Source organism: Choloepus didactylus, chromosome 8 (genome assembly GCF_015220235.1).
Source record: "Choloepus didactylus isolate mChoDid1 chromosome 8, mChoDid1.pri, whole genome shotgun sequence".
In the NCBI taxonomy this organism is placed as follows: Eukaryota; Metazoa; Chordata; class Mammalia; order Pilosa; family Megalonychidae; genus Choloepus; species Choloepus didactylus.
This window is the reverse complement of record NC_051314.1, coordinates 106012489-106033203: the sequence shown is the minus strand read 5'-3', so window position 1 is coordinate 106033203 and position 20715 is coordinate 106012489. Positions and strand designations below refer to the sequence as shown.

General features: G+C 36.4%; 1 protein-coding gene across 3 annotated transcripts in view; it reads right to left on the bottom strand.

The window, feature by feature from the left end:
• The window catches only part of INTS13 (integrator complex subunit 13), a 72371-nt gene that overhangs the window by 14942 nt on the left and 36714 nt on the right, over nt 1-20715 (bottom strand). For all 3 annotated transcript variants that reach the window (XM_037846002.1, XM_037846003.1, XM_037846004.1), the window contains 7 exons: nt 9123-9212; nt 8851-8940; nt 7580-7758; nt 6346-6516; nt 5917-6071; nt 5364-5594; nt 4280-4419 (listed from right to left, as the gene is read on the bottom strand). In XM_037846002.1, coding sequence (XP_037701930.1) covers nt 4280-4419; nt 5364-5594; nt 5917-6071; nt 6346-6516; nt 7580-7758; nt 8851-8940; nt 9123-9212 — 1056 coding nt within the window. The remainder of the gene's footprint in view (nt 1-4279; nt 4420-5363; nt 5595-5916; nt 6072-6345; nt 6517-7579; nt 7759-8850; nt 8941-9122; nt 9213-20715) is intronic.

The following is a 20715-nucleotide window of genomic DNA, read 5'->3' as shown; positions in this document are numbered from 1 at the left end:
AACAATAGGGGGGTATATGGGAATGTATTTTTTACATGACTTTTTTGTAAACCTACAACTTCTCTAGTTAAAAAAATAACAATAAATTTTTAAAAAAAAACAATATGCTAATTGAAAGAAACCAAACACAAAGTACCACATATTGTATGATTCCATTTATGTGAAACGTAATTATAAATAAATCTTAAGGGGCAAGAAAAAAGAAAAGTATTAGGATTTAATGGTGTCCTGGCTGGTCTCTCTCCGACTGCGCCGCCGGCTTGACATGGAGCCAGCCATGCTCCCAGTGCAGATCCTTGGTCCTGGTTCCAGAGAAAGCAGAGTAGCCCTTGTGCACATGCTCTGAATCTGTCTGTTGATGGCCTGAGGGACTCGTCATCCTGAAATTTGCCCTCGGTGTAGAAAGCTGCTCAGAAAGCTCTCTCACAAAATGCTGTGGTAGAGCAGTCAAGTTGTGCTGCCTGGCACAAGGGACTGGGGGCTGTGGGACACACAGAGCAGTACCCGCGACTGTGAGGAAATTGTTTCTTAGGGAGAGGGGACACTTGTATCTGTGTAAACAGAGGAATTCCTAGAGCTACATGCACATGCCCCAGACATGATGCATGCAAATAAAGGATCAGGAGACCCCTATGCTTTAGCCTGGAGTTATTCTCATACAACATAGCTTATGGATAAGCCCCCAAGGAGAGCATCCACACCAGGAAATCTGCAAAGACAACATTATTTTCTTTATTCTTTTTCTTTTTTTTGTTAGCTCCTATTAATACAAGGAAAACTCAGTCATAACACTAGCTGGATAAAAACTTAAGGAATAGATGCCTCTGAGTCTAAATTTCAGTGGCACAACATTAAAGTATCAAAATGTTCAGGTTTCAACAAAAGGTTACAAAACATTCAAAGAGACAATGACCCAAGCAAAGGAGAAGATTGCATTAGAAGCCATCAATGAGGAAGACCAGACCTGAAACATACCAGACAAAGTCTTTAAAAAAATGTAAAGAGCTAAAGGAAAACCTGGAGAAAGAAATAAAGGAAATCAGAAAAACAACAGGTGAATACAAACAGAATATCAACAGAGAGATGGAATTATGAAAAGGAAACAAACAGAGCTGAAAACCACAGTAACAGAAATCAAAAATTCCTAGAGGGGTTCAACAGTAGATTGGAGCTGGAAGATCAGTGAACTTCAAGATAAGACAATTCAAATAATTCAGTCTAAGAAATGGAAAGAAGGATGGAAACAGTGAACAGAGCCTGAGGACCTGTGGAACACCATCAAGCTTACCAATATACATGTTACAGAAGTCTAAGAAGTTGACGAAAGAAAGGGGCACAGAGAATATTCAAGAAAATGAAGGTTGAAAACTTCCCAAATTTAATGAGATATGTTACAAATCCAAAACATTCAACAAACTCCAAACAGGAAAAACCCAAATAGATCCACACTATAGGCATATTATAATCAGACTGTCAAATGCCAAAGGTAAAGAGAAAATTCAGAAATCCGCAAGAGAAAAGCAACACGTTAAGTACAAGGAAGCCTAAACAAGCTTCTCATTTCCCATCAGAAACCATGGAGGCAAAAAGGCAGTGGGATGGCACATTTAAAGTTCTGAAAGCAAAAAACTGCTAACAAGAATTCTATATCCAACAAAACTGTCTTTCAAAAATGAGTAAGGGATTAAGATATTCCCAGATAAACAAAAATTGAGGGAGTCACTATACTAGCCCTTTTACAAGAGTTGCTCCAGAGAGTTCTCCAAGTTGAAAGGAAAGGACAATAGACAGTAAATTGAAGCCACATGAAGAAATAAAGATCTCTGGAGAGGGTAACAACTTGCCAGTTACTACTGAGTTTTTGGTTCATAACTCCACTTTTTACTTCTTACAGTGTCTAAAAGGCAAATGCATAAAATGTAAAGATAAATCAGTAACTGTGGACTCATAATATATAAACATGTAATTTACGACAAGAACTACATAAAGGAGGAGGGTGATGGAGGGGTATAGACCCACAGTTGGGTATATTATTGAAGTTAAGTTGGTATCAAAGCAAATGAGATTGTTATAGATTTAGGATGTTAAATTTAAGCCCCATGGTAACTACAAAGAAACTATCAGAGAATATTTAAGCACATAGAGAAGAAATTAGAATACAGGTCACCAGGGTGGGGAGCAGGAGGAATGCACAGTAAAAGCACAGTGGGTGTAGGGTTTCATAGGGTTTCTTTTTGGAGAGACAGGAGTGTTTAAGCAAAGGAAGGTGGTTGAGAGTACGGAAAAATTGTGCATATGATTAATCCCACTGAATAGTAAGCTTTGGAGTGGTTGAGATGAGAAAGTTTATATTTTATGTATGTTCCTACAATTGAAAGAAAAAAGAAAAAGAAAAAGAAACAGCAACTAAAGAGACATTGGCAATTAAAAGCAATATATGATTCTGGATCATAGATCTAGCAAAGAGGAGAAAAGGCTCAAAGGGACATTATTGGGACATATGAAAAAACTGGAATATAGACTGTAAGTTTTATATCAATGCTAAATTGCTTGACATTGACAACTGCACTTACGGTGGGTACATAAGTGAATATCCTTGTTCTAAGGAAATGTACCTGGCAGTATTAAGTATTCAAAGAACATGATGTATACAACCTATATTCAAGTGTTCAGAAAGTGCATTGATAGATATAGCAAAGGTGGCAAAATGTTAGAACTGGTGGATCTGGCTATTGGAGGCAGGAATAGGGGTATGTTGGAGTTCTCTGCATGGGTTTTATTATTTTTGTAACTGTCCTATTAGTTCGAATGTATTTCAAAATAAAAAGTTAACAAAACAGTAATAATTGAACTTCTGTTATGGGCAACGGATTGTGTTGGGTGGTAGTGATATAATAGTCAATTAAAAACAGTCTCTGCCCTTAAAATGTTTCAGACTAATAGTAGAGACAAGATGCTAATAAGCAATCTCAATGCAGTACCCTAAGTGTCTCCATCATAGTCATCCTAGGATGCAATGGGTTCACAAAAAGCAGCATGTTAATTGTGAAAGGAAGTCAGGGAAGTCTTTCTTGAAGGAGCTTCCTAAGCTGAAACCTGAATGATATACAGACATTACCAAGAGGGAAGAGTGGGCATTCATGACAATATTTATTCCTTGACTATATAAGTTCCATTCTATAACACATCATCATTTAAGTCGTTTTCCTAGTATGTGTTTTGGATGCTTGCCACTTTTTGCCACTATAAATAATACTTTTTAGTGTTCTTTTTTCTAAGTAATGTTGAAGCACTGTTTATGGTAATCCTAATTTTTTTTTCCCAAATCAACAGTGGCATATTTTGGCTTGCAAAAATAGGGTAATACATCAAAAAGAAAAAAAAAGAAAAAAAAAAAAAAAAAAAAAAAAAGGCAAAATACATTTGCCAAAAAGATAAAAATGATAAGATTACCTCAAGGGTGATCACTAATCTCAAAATCAATCAAATGGGAAATGCAAACATTTAATAAAATATATAAACACTATTACAGAAATATTTAAAAAGCAAATAAGCCTACCTTCTCCCCAAGATGAGCCACCATCAATTGCTATCTAGCCAGCCCTAAGGTCTTACTTCCTCAGAAGAGTCATGGTACCTCCCACAGGGGCAAAACATCAGACAGTCCTTTGGTATCCCATCTCCCATTTATCCTCAAAGGACCACATCTGGTTTACCTTCAAGATGGGTAAGGCCTAAAATGATTTTAGGAGCTCCTAAACCCAAATCATATCTTTAATGCTTAGAATTCCTTCAAAAGGAAATTAAACCTCTTAATCTATACAAGGTTTTACAAGAAACTACAATTTAAAATAATACCGTCACTGAAACTCATTCATACCACATTCTAATTTATGAGTAAGTGAAATTAGATCCTTCCCTAGGTTCAATAAGAGTTTAGGGAAAAGAGTTTGTCTTACAACCCAGCAGTTGGTATAGTGTCAGGAACATAAATAGATTCAAGGTTACACAATCAAAATCGACTAAAACAGATTTTATCATTAAAGTGCTTATTTTCCAAAGTCTTCATTAATGGGGGATGGGGGGTGGGGTGTTGTTGATACTATTTATTCTTTAATGTTGACAAATGCATGTGTTCCCTTTATTTTCTTCCAAGGTTATAAACAGTGACTCTCAAGACAAAGTTAGTACTCTTACTCATATACACAGCAATATTAAACAGCACCGTTCAAAACGGAGCTAAATTGGAAAACTCTTTACAAACACCATACTACCTTACCTTTTGATTTTTCCACCGGTGGAGTTTCATCCATTTCAACAAGGGGCTTCTTATTTGGAGGTTCTGGGGAATCAGGCGAATCTTTTATAATCTCAGCTTCAGCTAACTCCTCTTTCCCACGTTCTAAAATACCTTTTAATCTTAAATAATGAAATTTAAAGTTTAAATATTTAGAAGTCTAAATGGTTCAATAATTAAACTGAATATTGCAAATCAGTCTTTATGAGAGATTGTTGATATCACCAAGTAAACCAAGGGACTAATTAGAAGCTGTACTTCAGTCTAAAGTCACGTTAGAAAACCTAACGAATTGTACAAGTTTCCTTTTCTTTCAAAGTGAAAATACAATAATTCATTAATGTAGTTAGCTTTAAAATATTTAAAAGTGGAGAAAAACTTACGCTAAACTTAAAAAGGTCAGAAATAATGTCATTAGTAAGAAACTTCCTAATTTTAATTTTGAAAGATACAGACAAAATACTGTTTCAGTTTACAAATAAGATTAAGAAGTTCACTGCCATTCATTCTCTAGTCTGTGTACTGTGAAAATGTATTTACATTCTACAAGTTAGAGATTTAACTCCAATCTGATTCTGAAATTCATGAGAATGGAAATACTTTCTGTGTTCCCAGGGGCTCCTGTGCCTGTTTTATAATAGCACCTCCATACTTTGGTGTAATCCCTGACTGACTCTGCCTGCCTTACCACAACACTGTTCTTCCAGGACAGAGATGTTATACTAAAGACTTGCATATCATAGGCATTCAATATATACTTACTAAACAAATAAATAAACCTATGTCTTTAAAATTCATAACTCATAAAGCAAATTCTGATACCAAACAGTAAGCATTATGCTTTTCAGAAGTTAATTAGAAAAAAATTAACAGACTTTGTAACAGTAAAAAATTATAACTCTTTAAGACCAAAAGATTTCCTAGGTTTTAAAAATGATAAACTCACATTGTTGTAAAATGAAATAAACACATATTAAATGAACAACCATTAGATGACGTTTGAATGTTCAAATAAACTTGATATGCCAAAAGGTACCATGGTGCAACATTAATGCCAAGAAGTCACCTCTCTGAATCCTGCCAAGATTTTTCTTGTTCATAATCTTTCATTGCTTTCTCCGACTTGTCTTCTTTGTCCTCCCTCTTTCTTCCTCGTTTCTTCCGTTCTTCTTCTTCTGGGGGTTTGCTCCTACATGCCATCAGACATTCCAAGACTCTCTGATGTTTCTCTGAGTTGTTAATATGGGCTCTAACAAGGGTTTCTAATTCATTCCACATGATACGGTATTGTTCATCTCTATAGTAAAGGAGATTAAAATTTATATATTCTTAGAATTACTCTTTAAATAATACCAAAGTGCCACTCGCTACTGGTAAAGTAAAAGGAAATAATAAACATGGACTTCTTTTCTCTTACTTGATAGTGACTGGAACAATCTAAGAATGTATCCAATTCTGCTATTCTATATTATTTCATCTCAAACATATATGTATATGTATTTTCACACCCCCAAACATACAATTTAAAAATGGAATAAGTTAGCTTAAAAAACAATTACATAAATATGTATGTATGTAACAAGTCAACACAACGTTTAGAGAAAGGGGAAAAAACCTACCTCTTAGGGCCTTTTCCTCTTGTACCAACTGTGGAAATAGGCAGAGGATCATTTTTTCTTTCCATATCAACTAAGTTGTATATTGTTTTTTGACAGTTTAACACATCCTCTTCTGTCAAAGACTCTTTCACAATAACACTGGCTAATGGAACTACCTGTAAGATTTTTTTTTTTTTAAAGAGAAAAAGAAAATCTGTCTTGAAAAACGCAAATCACCAAATATCAACTCATCTAGACAGAACTTCAACTGATATTAAAGACCATCATGGCAAGAGAATCTTTAACAATCACTCCAATTTTCAATTAAACTGTAACAAACTCACATATTTCATTCTTTGCTTGAAAAAAAATGGTACAATTTACACAAGTTTTCAAAATTGATTCTAGACAACTAACTTAAAAAAAACTAGAAACTACTTCACCACTTACCGCTTGCATGTTGAAAATGGTGGTTTGTGAAATAATCATCGGCCAGTAACGGGTATGTTTTTCTAACTGATCTTTTGCTCGTTCCAAAGGGATCTCAAGACTTCCATCGATCTTATATCTGGGGTCTAGAAAAGGAGTTAATCTGTTTTCCCTCATAAATTCACCAAAATCCTAATGATAACCAAATAAGATAAAATTAGGAACTATTTTCTAATGTTTCAGTATGGATTACATCTAATAGTTTGATTCCCTGATGTTTTCTGTCCTGTGACACACAACAAAGCATTTTCTCTAATAGCCCCCTCCCCACCATTCATGTTTTTATTCTTTTTGAACATGAAACCTATTAGCCTTTATATACTGGAGATGAAGAAAGCCTCACAAATAAATGTATTCATGGTAATTTCTCCTTTTTAAACACCAAGGAACATTCATTTTTCTTCACTTCTACAATTTAACTATTTTCTATCATATACAGATAAAAGAATGAATTAATTATATTAGAAGACCAATCGCTTACTACTACCTTGACACAACATCAAAATGTTGATACTGGTTATAATTGAATGATGGAATTACAGGATATTTTTGCTTTTTGTTTTTTTTTTTTAAATTGATGATAAAAAAAAAGCTAATTAAAAACAATTACTTAAAGTATGTAACACTTTGTTGGTTATAAGTATGTTGATATATATTATCACATTTAATTTTCACAATGACTTCAAGAAGTAGACATCCATGAAATATCAAATATCAAAGAAGAGAGGGGGAATAAAAAATTAAAATTGGAACATTAGAATTTTATGAAAAATAAACTCAATTTCCTTGCATGTTAGTCTATTCCCCTTTCAATAATACAAAAGTTTATAATGTTATTTCAAAGTAGCAGCAATCCAGTATTAAAATATCTGTGCTTGCCATTTGAGTTACTAGAAATTAAGGTCCATGTAAAATATTAATTCAAATCTTTTCCTCTCCTTCCTGTATTTTCAGTGTGTTGGTGTTAGATTTTTCTCAGTATATGGTGAATACATAAGGAAGACTACATAGTGATAAGTATTTTGAGTAAGTACTGCAGGACATTCACCTAATTAAAACAATCATAAATATCAAATGATAAATTTCTTCCAAATCTCTTTTTGTCATAGATCCTAACATATAATAAGCACTCAATGATTACTTGCTGAATGATGACAGACTCAACATATAACATTTATAGACATAAGTGCCTTACTGTAATCCGGTAGTCTGTAACTCTTCCTCCACACCCTTCACTAATTGAAGGAGGATCTTCTAGAATGGATCGAGAACTGCTAAGGACGTGCAAAAATATTTCTCCTCCATGACTACTAAGCATATGACTAATGACTTTGGAACCTGACTTGCGTGGTTGTTCCAACAAAACAGAACGACCTGTCAAAAGCAAGATTACTCTATCAGTTAATAAAATTCAAAAGGGCTCTTATTTTTTCTATTAATATTTGTCTAGATTTTTCATTTTATTTATTGATCCCATATTTTAACTGGCATTCTAGTTATATATCTGCATTTCAATTCCTAAAAGTCTATTCCAGCCTTGGCTTTCTCTTGATTACTCCAATACAGTTAGTTTTCTAAAACAAGTATAGTGGTCTCTGCTCACTCAATTATAAGTTCATATAAAATTTTTCTCTTGGGCAGCAAGATGAAAAATGAGACAACTGCTGAATAATCCTCAGATTATTATTAATACAAAACCTCTAGGGAGAAGGCACGGTCTTAATTTATGTTTCTAATACCCAACGATCAGCACTTTTATCCTAATTTTCTATTTCACATGACTAAATGTTGTTTAATCTGGACTTCACATAGTCCTTGAAATCAAACTGTGCTTACCATAACAATGAAGTTAAACTTTTGATACAGATAGACTGAATTTTTAGTTTAGTGGTTCTACAACCTAATCACCAGGGGATATTTTTAGAATTTAGTCTTAGTAAATGGAATCCAATTATTTGGATTTTTTTTTTAGTTTTACATAAGGAAGCCATAGATTTAAAGTCATCTGTAAGAAAGATATGGTGCAATACTGAAAATACAATATTATTTATGATAAACGTACAGGGTTCAAAAAGAATAGCTTCAAAATATACCTTGTAAATTAAAATTCAATGGGCTAAGATAAATGGTCTATATTATTTTATCTTCCAAAAAATTCAATTTATATTCTAAAAGTCAAAAATTTTAAATAAAAATACTTAAAATAAAAATATATTAAGTAAAACTTGCTTAAACACAACAGTCTGAAAATCAAATATGAAGCCATCTTATTTTTAAACCTTAGCAAAACTGTTAAAGGGTATTTCCAATTATTTAACCTTAAAAACAGTTGGGGTTAAACAAAATGGTTAGATTATATTGAAGAAAATTGTTTTCAAAATTTAAGAGTTCAAATTTTCACACATTCTCATTAACAATTTCACTTATAATGATCTCAGGAAAAAAACACTAAATAACAAAAATTACCATTTAGAAGAAAATTGGTAAGGCAGGAGGAAGGTCTACTATTTACATCTACAGGTGAAATTCGATAAGCTCCAGTGCAATAGTGTAATTCTGAAATAGAAGAAAACACTGATTTGAAAGAATGTAAAGAAATAGTCTCACATCTAAAATAAACCCAAAAACACACTCAAGACCCTGAAATAATACCAACAAAAGTTCAAAAGGAAACAAATTAACTGATACTTCATGAACCTTTTGATTCTATTCTCTTTTAATTATTTTTAAATACCTACCAATGTTATTTGTTCTTGGAGTGCACCACTTTAATGTTATTGTTTCTTTAAATGTGGCTTCTCTACTGCTGCTGCCTAGATGGGTATCACCTTTCAAAATAAGTCAGAGAAATAGTATCATTACTAAAATATAGAGCATGAACTTCAAATTGTTTACCCAACAGTTCCAAAAGAATTTAAGGTCTGTGAAAGAAAATACTTCTGGGAGAATATCTTTTTAAAGTCCACTAGAAAAATGCCAAAAGGACTTTGGGTATTAGTTATGATGAAAATAAATGTAATTTTCTTCTAATTTATCAATAATTAATTTTATAATTTTAGCCACTGCGCTGAAAGTCAAGAGCAAAAATTTTAAAACTTTTCAAGAATCTACAACTTTCCCCTCTGCACAAACATACACAATTACAGGATAAAATAATATGGTTAGTAATCAGAGACAGCGCAAGGCATCTAAAATGCATTAATTATACTGAGCCCCAATGAGTTTATTTAGAAGAAACATAAAATAAAGGATAAAGAAAGTACATAAATAAGAGGATATAACAGTGAGCACTCTTTACGTTAATGAGCTTATAGTAAAGAGGAGTCAATAGATGTTAACCAAATAATAAGCAAATATAAAACAATAAAGTAGACAAAGTCTACAAAGAAGATGTACACAGTGCTATGAGTGAAATACAGAAAGATAAGATCTATTCTGAGACCTCATGTCCTCCCAGAGAGGTAAACAGTGCTATGAGTGATATACAGAAAGGTAAGATCTATTCTGAGAACTCATGTCCTCCCAGAGAGGTAAAAGTTGGTCTGAGTTCTAAAAACAGAAGTAGAAATTAACTAAAGAAGTGGAAGAAAGAGCATCCAGAAAGGAAACTAGATAGCAAGATCCTGTGGCAGGAGAGAACATGAAGACCACCAGAAATGCAAGGCTGAAGTATGGAGAAAGGGGAGTATGCCGTTGATGCAAATGGAAAGAAGTGGGCTAGACCATGCAGGGCCTTGTAAGACATTTAAACTGTTTTGTCTTTATCCTAACGGCAAGAGAAAAGCTTTGGAATGTTTTCAGTTAAGGGAAACATAGTTAGCATTCTAAAAGTTATTTTAGCTAGCCAGTACAGAGAGGACACAAATAGTCTATACAGGAGACTACTATGGGAACATAAAAAAAAATCTCAGGCTGTATTAGGGAAATGGTAATTGAAGTGAGGATGTAGATTTATCTGAGAGATAATAAGTAGATAAAATCAAGAAAATGTGATGAGAGATGTCTCAAAATGACACTGAAGTTTCTGTACTATATAATAGGATAGACAATAGGGCCATTCCCTGAGAGAGGGAATATTAGAAGATCAGTTCAGGGGGCAAAGCTCCTAAGCTGTTTTGAACATACTGAGTTTAAGGTACCTTAGAAATATCTAAGAGATGACAATTAGGCAGCAGAATATATAGATCTGGCACTTAGGGAAGATATGTGGGCTAATGTGTAAGCCTCCTTATTGAAGATCCACTTCAAATACAACCTCCCCAGTAAAGCTTCCCTAACTTCTCAAGGCATAATAACATGCAAGCTCCCCTGTGTTTCCACAGCACAGTGCTTCTCTTACTACCAGAGCATTATAAACATGGTGACCACATATGGAAATCACATGAGAGGCAGACAATTATAGGTCAAATCAACAACTACTTTAAAGAAATATTTATGTAACAAAGAACGCGTTTCACATTTTTCCTAAACTTTAAAAACAATACTTAAAAATTGATTATTAGCTCACAGGTTCCTAGCAATTTCCACATATTATGTTTTCATAACAAGTTCTCTAGGGCTCCACACACAACTCCTCACAGAAGTTCTGAACAACCAGTAGGAACTGGCAGAAATATCTTTCACAAACCTCCCCAAAACAGTTAAAGGGCTGCAATAAAAAGATGAGAACTGAATTAAGAAAAAGACAAGTTAAATATGGTAGGAAAACCTTATGGCACCCTGCTGAATCCTCCCCATGCCCAAACCAGCTCAGTATGGAGCTGACCCACACTCTGAGTGTAGGTCCCTGGCCTCGGTTCACAGGAAGCACAATAACCCTCATGCACACATTGGGGTCTTGTATGTCTGTAGCAATCTCGTGACAGCCTAAGGGACTGAACCAAGACACATTTCACAAGCTCACCATCCCAAAACTCACCCTGTGTGTACAGGCAGCTCACATCATTCTCATACAGAATGATGTAGGAGAAGTCAAATCACAGTTGCCTAGGGCAAAGGACTGTTGGTTATAGGACATACAGTGTGGTGCCTGGGACTGTGAGAAAATGCAGTTTCCTAAGGAAAATGGAACATTCGGATCTGTGTAAACAAGGGAATTCCCAAAGTCACAGTCACACGATCAGGACACATACGCAGAAAGGACTACACTTCCAGTGAGCTACTCTCTGAACTCATTGAATGGGTAAGCTCTGAGGGAAAACCCACACAAAGGCCAATCTGTAAAGTCTTGGAAAGGTGTTTTCTCTTATTTTTTTCTTTTTCTTCTTTTTTAAACCCCTGACATTCAAGGAAATCTCTTTCATAACACTACCTGGATACAGTGCTTAAATCTCAGATATAACACCTTAAAAAAATCAAACATCCCAGGTTGCAACAAAAGATTACAAAACATTGAAAGAAAGAGGAAATGATGCCCATGCAAAGGAGTAGGATAAAGCATTAGATACTGTATTAGTTAGGGTTCTCCATGGAAACAGAATCAACAAAGGTATCTGTAAAATGTAAGATTTGATAAAAGTGTCTCACGCAACTGTGGGTATGCATGAGTCCAAATTCCACAGGGCAGGCAGCAAACTGGCAACTCCAATGAAGATGTTCATTGAACTCCTCAGGAACAAACTGGCAACTTCAATGAACTCCTCAGGAAACACTGTGCTGGTTAGCTGAAGAAGAAGTGAAGGTCCTCTATCTGTCTTGCTTAAAAGTCTTCAACTGATTGGATTACATCCAGCTGATTGCATTCTCTCATTGTAGAAGACACGCCCTTTGTAGATGTAATCAGTCACAGCTGCAGCCATTGACTGATGATTTAATAAACCAGCCACAAATGTCCTTGCAGTTAACAGTTAGGCCAGCGCTTGCTTGACCAGACATCTGGGTACCATCACCTGGCCAAGTTGACACTTGAACCTAACCATCACAGTCCACCCCTTGTCAACTTGACAGTTATACATATCACCTTAAACCATACTTTATCTCTAAGTAAAGAACAATAACAGACATATATGTCACCTAACAATACTCCGCTGTCCTGCGTACAACCGGAAACGCACTAAATCTCTTCAGAATAGGGTGCAAGTCCTTGAGTGACATTGACTCTTAAAATTGATTTCCTTTAACTTAAATATTGCAAAATGAACAATACAGCTTATGTCATATGATAAGGGGATAAGATAGAGAAGAAAGCAAAGATATTTGCTTTAATGACAAATACAAACACACTCATAACAAAACAAGGAGGAACTATTCATGCCATTATAGTCCTCATTTCTGTAAGTGGTCACATGGTCGTAGTTCATATTTATCACTACCTTCTTCCACTGCCCATTCCATGTTCCCTTTACCCTCAGCAAGCACTTCAGCTGGCCATGGTTCTTTGCCTGGTGGGGTGACCCAAACCTTCATTCCTGAAGTTTATTGGCTATTGGTTGTCCTCTCTGGATTGGGTTGTTGCAGTTTTCCATTGACTTTAATCACAGGGCATGGTAGTACTAAGAGATGCCCTAGGGGATCTCCTGTATTACAGGAAAACTCTTCTTTACCTCCATTGTGTAGTTGCAGTGCTTTTTCTCCTTGATAGTCAGGATCAATCACCCCAGCCAGTACAGTAATCCCCTTCCTTGCCCATTGATTCAGAGGCATAAGAAGCCCAAAGTGGCCAAATGGCAGTCTTAACTTCCAATTCAATGGAATTATTGTTGTTTTTCCTGGTGGAAGCACCCCTCCTTTTGGAACTAAGACTTGTAAACCAGCAGAGCTTAAGCTTGCAGGGACAGGAAGCAAAAATTTTCCTAGTGGATCACTAGGAGTGATAGTGAATGGTGCCACTCCTGTTTCCACCCCTTGATTCCTGGACCTGTGAATCCTGGCTACAGGAGAAACAGCACCATAGAGTGGAGAACACTGCCCCAGCCCTGCAAGGTACTGCTACATAGTTGGTGCCATAATTGAGTCTTCAATAGGCCATTCCACTGTTCTATCAACCCGGCTGCCTGTGCATGATGGGGAACATGGTAAGACCAGAGGATTCCATAAGCATGTGCCCATTCCCTCACTTGATTTGCTGTAAAGTGGGTTCTTTAGTCAGAAGCAATGCTGTGTGGAATACCACGATGGTAGATAAGGCATTCTGTAAGTCCACAGATGATAGTTTTGGCAGAAGCATTTCGTGCAGGGAAAGCAAACCCATATCCAGAGTATGTGTCTATGCCAGTGAGAACAAATCACTGCCCCTTCCATGATGGAAGAAGTCCAACGTAATCAACCTGCCACCAGGTAGCAGGCTGATCACCTCGGGGAATGGTGTCATACTGGGGACTGAGTGTCGGTCGTTGCTGCTGGCAGACTGGACACTCAGCAGTGGCTGTGGCCAGGTCAGCCTTGATGAGTGGAAGTCCATGATGCTGAGCCCATGCATAACCTCCATCCCTACCACCATGACCACTTTGTTCATGAGACCTTTGGGCAATGACAGGAGTGGCTGGGGAAAGAGGCTCATTGGTATCCACCAATGGATCATTCTATCCACTTGATTATTAAAATCCTAGTCAGCTGAAGTCACCCTCTGGTGAACATTCACATGGGACACAAAGATCTTCATGTTTTTCACTCACTCAGAAAGGTCTATCCACATACCTCTTCCCCAGACTTCTTTGTCACCAATTTTCCAATCATGTTCCTTCCAAGTCCCTGACCATCTAGCCAAACCATTAGCAACAGCCCATGAATCAGTATACAAATGCACCTCGGGCCAGTTCTCCTTCCAAGCAAAGTGAACAACCAGGTGCACTGCTCAAAGTTCTGCCCACTGGGAGGATTTCCCCTCACCACTGTCCTTCAGGGACATCCCAGAAAGGGGCTGCATTGCTGCAGCCATCCACTTTCGGGTGGTGTCTGCATATCATGCAGAACCATCTGTAAACCAGGCCCGAGTTTTCTCTTCCTCAGTCAACTGACTGTAAGGAACTCCCCAAGATGCCATAGCTGTGGGCTGGAAAAGAGAAGGTAATGTGGCAAGAGTGGGGGCCATGGGCATTTGGGCCACTTCCTCATGCAGCTTACTTGTCCCTTCAGGACCCACTCAAGATCTGTCTCATATTCACCATTTCCAATTTATGATGGAGTGCTGCTGTGCAAGCCTAACTTTATGGCTTGGTGGGTCAGACAACACCCAGCTCATGATAGGTAACTCAGGTCTCATGGTAACTTGGTGGCCCATGGTTAAATGTTCTGTCTCTACCAAGGCCCAAAAGCAGGCCAAAAGCTGTTTCCCAAATGGAGAGTAGTTATCTGCAAAGGATGATAAGTATTTACCCCAAAATCCTAAGGGCCTGCGTTGTGATTCTCCTATAGGAGCCTGCCAAAGGCTCCACACAGCATCTGTATTTGCCACTACACTTCTAGCACCACTGGATTAGCTTGATAATATGGTCCAAGTGGCACAGCAGCTTGCACAGCAGCCTGGACCTGTTGCAGAGCCTCATCTTGTTCCAGTCCCTACTCAAATCTAGAAGCTTTTCTGGTCACTGGGTAAATGGGCCCGAGTAGCATACCCAAATGAGGAATATGTTGTCTCCAAAATCCAAAGAGGCCAAATAGGCGCTGTGCCTCTTTTTTGGTTGTAGGAGGGACAAGATGCAACAGCTTATCCTTCACCTTAGAAGGGATATCTTGACTGGCAACATCGAAGAACATGTTCGATGAACTCCTCAGGCACGAACTGGCAACTTCAATGAACTCCTCAGGAAGTGCTTCGCTGGTCAGCTGAAGAAGAAGTGAAGGTCCTCTATCTCTCTTGCTTACATGTCTTCAACCAATTGGATTAAATCCAGCTGACTGCATTCTCTCATTGTGAAAGACATGCTGTTTGTTGATGTAATTAGTCACAGCTGTAGCCAATTGACTGATGATTTAATAAACCAGCATTCTGGTTTATTAACCAGCCACAAATGTCCTTGCAGTAATGGTTAGGCCAGTGCTTGCTTGACCAGACACCTGGGCACTATCACCTGGCCAAGTTGACACATGAACCTAACCATCACAGACACCATCAATGAGAGGAGTACCGAACTTGGGACACACCAAAACTTTAAGAAAATGATTCTAAATATGCTCTCAAAGAGCGTAAAATAAATAAAACAAATAAAAAGATGAACAAAGAACTAAAGAAAATCAAAAAAATGACAGAAGAACACAAAGAGAATATCAATAAAGAGATAAATCTTGAAAATGAATGTAACAGAGTTGAAGACCACAGTAACAGAAATTAAAAATTCTCTAGAGGGGTGCAACAACAGATTGGAGTTGGCATAAGAAAGAATCAGAGAACATAAAGATAGGAACAGAAATAAAAGAATGAAGAAAAGTGAGCAAAGCCTGAGAGATCTGTGGGATACCATCAAGCATCACAGATATGCATTGTGGGAGTCCAGAAGAGGAAAGAAAGGGTCAGAATGAATATTCAAAGGAATAATGGCTGAAAAATTCCTAAATTTAACAAAAGACATGAAAATGCACATTCAAGAAGCACAACAAACCCCAAAACAGAATGAACACAGAGAATTAAGACAAATACTAGTCAAACTGTCAAATGACAAAGAAAAGGAGAGATACCTGAAAGTTGCCAGGAAAAAACTTGCTATGTAAAAGGGAGCCCCAATAAGATTAAGTGCTGATTTCTCATCAGAAACCATGGAGAAAAGGAACCAGTGGGACAAAATTTTAAAATGCTGAAAGAAAGCAACTGCAAACCAATAATTTTATATCCAGCCAGGTTATCTTTCAAAAATGAAGGAGAGATTAAGACGTTCACAGATAAACAAAAGCTAAAGGAGTCAGTCACAACCAGAACTGCCCTACAAGCAATGCTAAAGGGAATTCTTCACACCAAAAGAAAAGGACACTAGATGGGATTGAAGCAGCAAAAATAATTAAAGACCTCCAGTAAAAGTAACCATTTGGGTAATTATAAATGCCAGTACTACTGCATTATATTTTTGGGGGATGTAACCCCACATTTTACCTCTTACAAGTTCTAAATTGCAAATGCATAAAAGTAGTGATAAATCTACGGTTTTATACACACAATGTATAAAGACATTTTGTAACACATAAAGCAAAAAGGTGGGGAGATGGAGAGGTTTAGGAGAAGTGTATGAATGGGCTACTGAAGTGAGACTGGTATAAAATCAAGCATGACTGCTATAGATTTAGGATGTTTTAAACCACATGGTAACCACAAGGAAAATATATAAAAAACACAGAGAAATAAATAAGAAAGGACTCATATGGCATAATACAAAAAAATTTTTAAATGGCGTTAATGGAAGAATCGAGGGACAAAAAAGATTTAAGATTTATGAAGACCAAACACAAATGGAAATGGATAAAACTCTTCAGTCAAAAGGTAGAGACTGGCAGGACAGATACAAAAGCATGACCCAACTATATGCTGTTCAAAGGAGACTCACATCAAATTCAGAAATAAAAGTAGGTTGAAACTGAAAGGATGGAGAAAATACACCATGCAAACAGTAACCAAAAAGAGCTGGGGAATCTATAGTAATGTCAGATAAAATACACTTTAAGTCAAAAACTGTTATGAGGGAGAAATAAAACAGACATAAATAGAACCCTTTACACAAAAGCAGCAGAATAAACAATCTTCTCTAGTACTACAGGATCAACCATAATTTAGTTCACAAAATAAGCCTCAATAAATCAAAAAATATTGAAATCATACAAATCTTTTCAGACCACAATGAAATGAGGCTAGAAATCAATAACAGAGGAAAAACTGGAAATACACAAACATGTGGAAACAAAACAACACATTCTTAACCCTTGTATTAGTTAGGGTTCTCCTTGGAAACAGAATCAATGACAGATGTCTCTGATTATCAAATTGTAAAAGTGACTCACGCAACTGCGGGAGTGTACGAGTCCAAATTCTGCAGAGCCGTCAACAAGCTGTCAACTTCAAGGAAGATGTCCGATGAACTCCTCGGGAAACGAACCGACAACTTTGACAAACTCCTCAGGAAACGAACTGACAACTTCAACGAGCAACCCAGGAAATGCTTCACTGAGTAGCCGAAGAAAAAGTGAAGGTTCGCTAACCATCCGGCTTATAAGCCTCCAACTGATCACCCGGACCAAATCTAGCCAATTGCATTCTCTCATTGTGGAAGACACGCCCCTTGATGAGTCATCAGTCAGCTGCAGTCAATTGACTAATGATCCGACAAACCAGTCCGTTGGTTTATTAACCAGCCTCAAATATCCTCACAGCAATCGTCAGGCCAGTGCCCACTTGAACAGACAGCTAGGCCACCTAGCCAAGTTGATACATGAACCCAACCATCACAACCCCAATGGGTCAAAGAAGAAATACCAAGGGAAATTAGGAAATACCTTAACGTGAATGAAGCTGAAAATACAGCATATCAAAACTTATGGAATGCAGCAAAGGCAGTACTGAGAGGGAAATTTATAGCTCTAAATGCTTACATTAAAAAATAAGATCTCAAATCTGAGCTCTAAATTCACAACTGGAAGATCCAGAAAAAGAAGAGCAAACTAAACTGAAAGCCAGCAAAAGGAAGGAAATAACAAAGATTAGAGAGGAAATAAATGAAATGAAAAATAAAAAAATAGAATCAATGAAACCAAATTTGGTTCTTTGAAAAGAGCAATAAAAATCAACAAACATTTAGCTAGACTGAAAAGAGACAGAGGCCACAAACAACTAAAATCAGAAATGAAAGATGAAAGGGGGGACATTATTACTGAACCAATATAAATAAAATGGATTATAAGAGGATACTATGAACAACTGTATGCCAACCAACTCCTAGAAACTTGCAAACTACCTAAACTGACTCAAGAAGATATAGATCTCAACAGACCAATAAGAATTAAAGGCATTGAATCAGTAATTAAAAACCTCACAACAAGAACATCTTCTTGACCAAAAGGGGGATGTGAAAGGAAATGAAATAAGCTTCAGTGGCAGAGAGATTCCAAAAGGAGCCGAGAGGTCACTCTGGTGGGCACTCTTACGCACACTTTAGACAACCCTTTTTAGGTTCTAAAGAATTGGGGTAGCTGGTGGTGGATACCTGAAACTATCAAACTACAACCCAGAACCCATGAATCTCGAAGACAGTTGTATAAAAATGTAGCTTATGAGGGGTGACAAGGGGATTGGGAAAGCCATAAGGACCACACTCCACTTTGTCTAGTTTATGGATGGATGAGTAGAAAAATAGGGGAAGGAAACAAACAGACAAAGGTACCCAGTGTTCTTTTTTACTTCAATTGCTCTTTTTCACTCTAATTATTATTCTTGTTATTCTTGTGTGTGTGCTAATGAAGGTGTCAGGGATTGATTTGGGTGATGAATGTACAACTATGTAATGGTACTGTGAACAATCAAAGTACGATTTGTTTTGTATGACTGCGTGGTATATGAATATATCTCAATAAAATGAAGATTTAAAAAAAAAAAAAAAAAGACATAATGCTGAGCAAAATAAGCCAGGCACAAAAAGAGAGATATTGTATGTTACCACTAATGTGAATTCTGTGAAAAATGTACAATGTTTTATACTGTAGAATGTAGGGGACCTAGAGATACCAATTAGTGGAGGGGGAATGATAATCTAATAAGAACAGATAAACTATGGAGGGTAATCTCAAGGTTATGGGAATGCTCAGGAATGATTATGGTTTGTAAACTTTCTTGGATATAGTAAGATCATGTTGGAAGCAATAGAGTTATTTTAGGTTTTTTTTCTCTTATTCCATTGTTTTCTTAGGGGTTGTTAATTTTCTTGGGGTATGGTAGGAACATGTTGGAAGCAATGTAGTTATTTGAGATTATTTGTTTTTCTTACTCCTCTGTTTGGACATGGTTTATTAATTTTCTTGGGGTATGGTAGGAACATATTGGAAGCAAAGTAGTTATTTTAGGTTATTTGTTTTCCTTAATCCATTGCTTTGTTTGAAATGTTGTGGGGTTTTTTTGGTTCTTGTTTGCCTGTTTGTTTTTAATTTTTTGATAAACAAAGTTAAAAAATTGAAAAAAAATCAGTAGAAAAATGGGAATAAAAACTAAATGACAAATAGGGTGGGATGGGGGGATGGTTTGGGTATTCTCTTTTCACTTTTATTTTTTATTCTTATTCTGATTCTTTCTGATGTAAGGAAAATGTTCAGAAATAGATTGTGGTGATGAACGCATAACTATATGATCATACTGTGAACAGTTGATTGTATACAATGGATGACTGTATGGTTTATGAATATATTTCAATAAAACTGAATAAAAAAAAAAAAAAAAAAAACAACCTCCCAACAAAGAGAAGCCCAGGACCAGATGCCTTCACTGTTGAACATCAATCAACTAATGTAATACTCCACATTAACAGAACAAAGGGAAAAACCACATCAATCAACACAGACCAGGCATCTGACAAAATCCAGCATGCCTTCTTCATGAAAAGAATTAGAAAATGTGAAATAGAAGGAAACTTCCTCAACATGATAGAGGGCATTTATGAAAAACCCACCACTAACATCGTACTCAATGGTGAAAAACTGAAAGCTTTCTGAAATTAGAAAAAAGACATGGATGCCCACTCTTACCACTGTTACTCAACACTGTAATGAAAGTTCTAACCAGAACAACTAGGCAAGAAAAAAGAAATAAAAGGAATCCAAATTAAACAGAAAATGTTTCTCATTTGCAGATACGTTCCTATATTTAGAAATTCCTGAAAATCCACAACAAAGTTATTAGAGTTTATTTAAAAATGAATTCAGCACAGTGGCTGAGTACAAGATCAACACAGCAAAAATCGGTATTGTTTCTATACACTAGTAATGAACAATTTGAAGAAGAAAAAATCCATTTACAAAAGCCAGCTAAAAGATTCAAATATCTAGGAAGGACATGTACACAGAAAACTACAAAACATTGCTAAAAGAAATCAAAGAAGACCTAAATAAACAGAGGGACATTCCATGTTCATAGATGGGAAGACTAAATATTGTTAAGCTGTCAATTCCACTCAAAGAAATTTACAAATTCAATGCAATCTCAACCAAAATTCCAACAGCCCTCTTCTCATAAATGGAAAAGCTAACTGCCAAATTCCTATGGAAGAGCAAGGGATCCCGAATAGCTGTACTATTGCTCCCAATTACAAAACTTATTACAAAGCTACAGTAATCAAAGCTGTGTGGTACTGGTACAAGGACAGACACATAGACTGATGGAATCAAACTGAAAGTTCAGAAATAAGTCCTTGCATTTATGGCCAACTGATT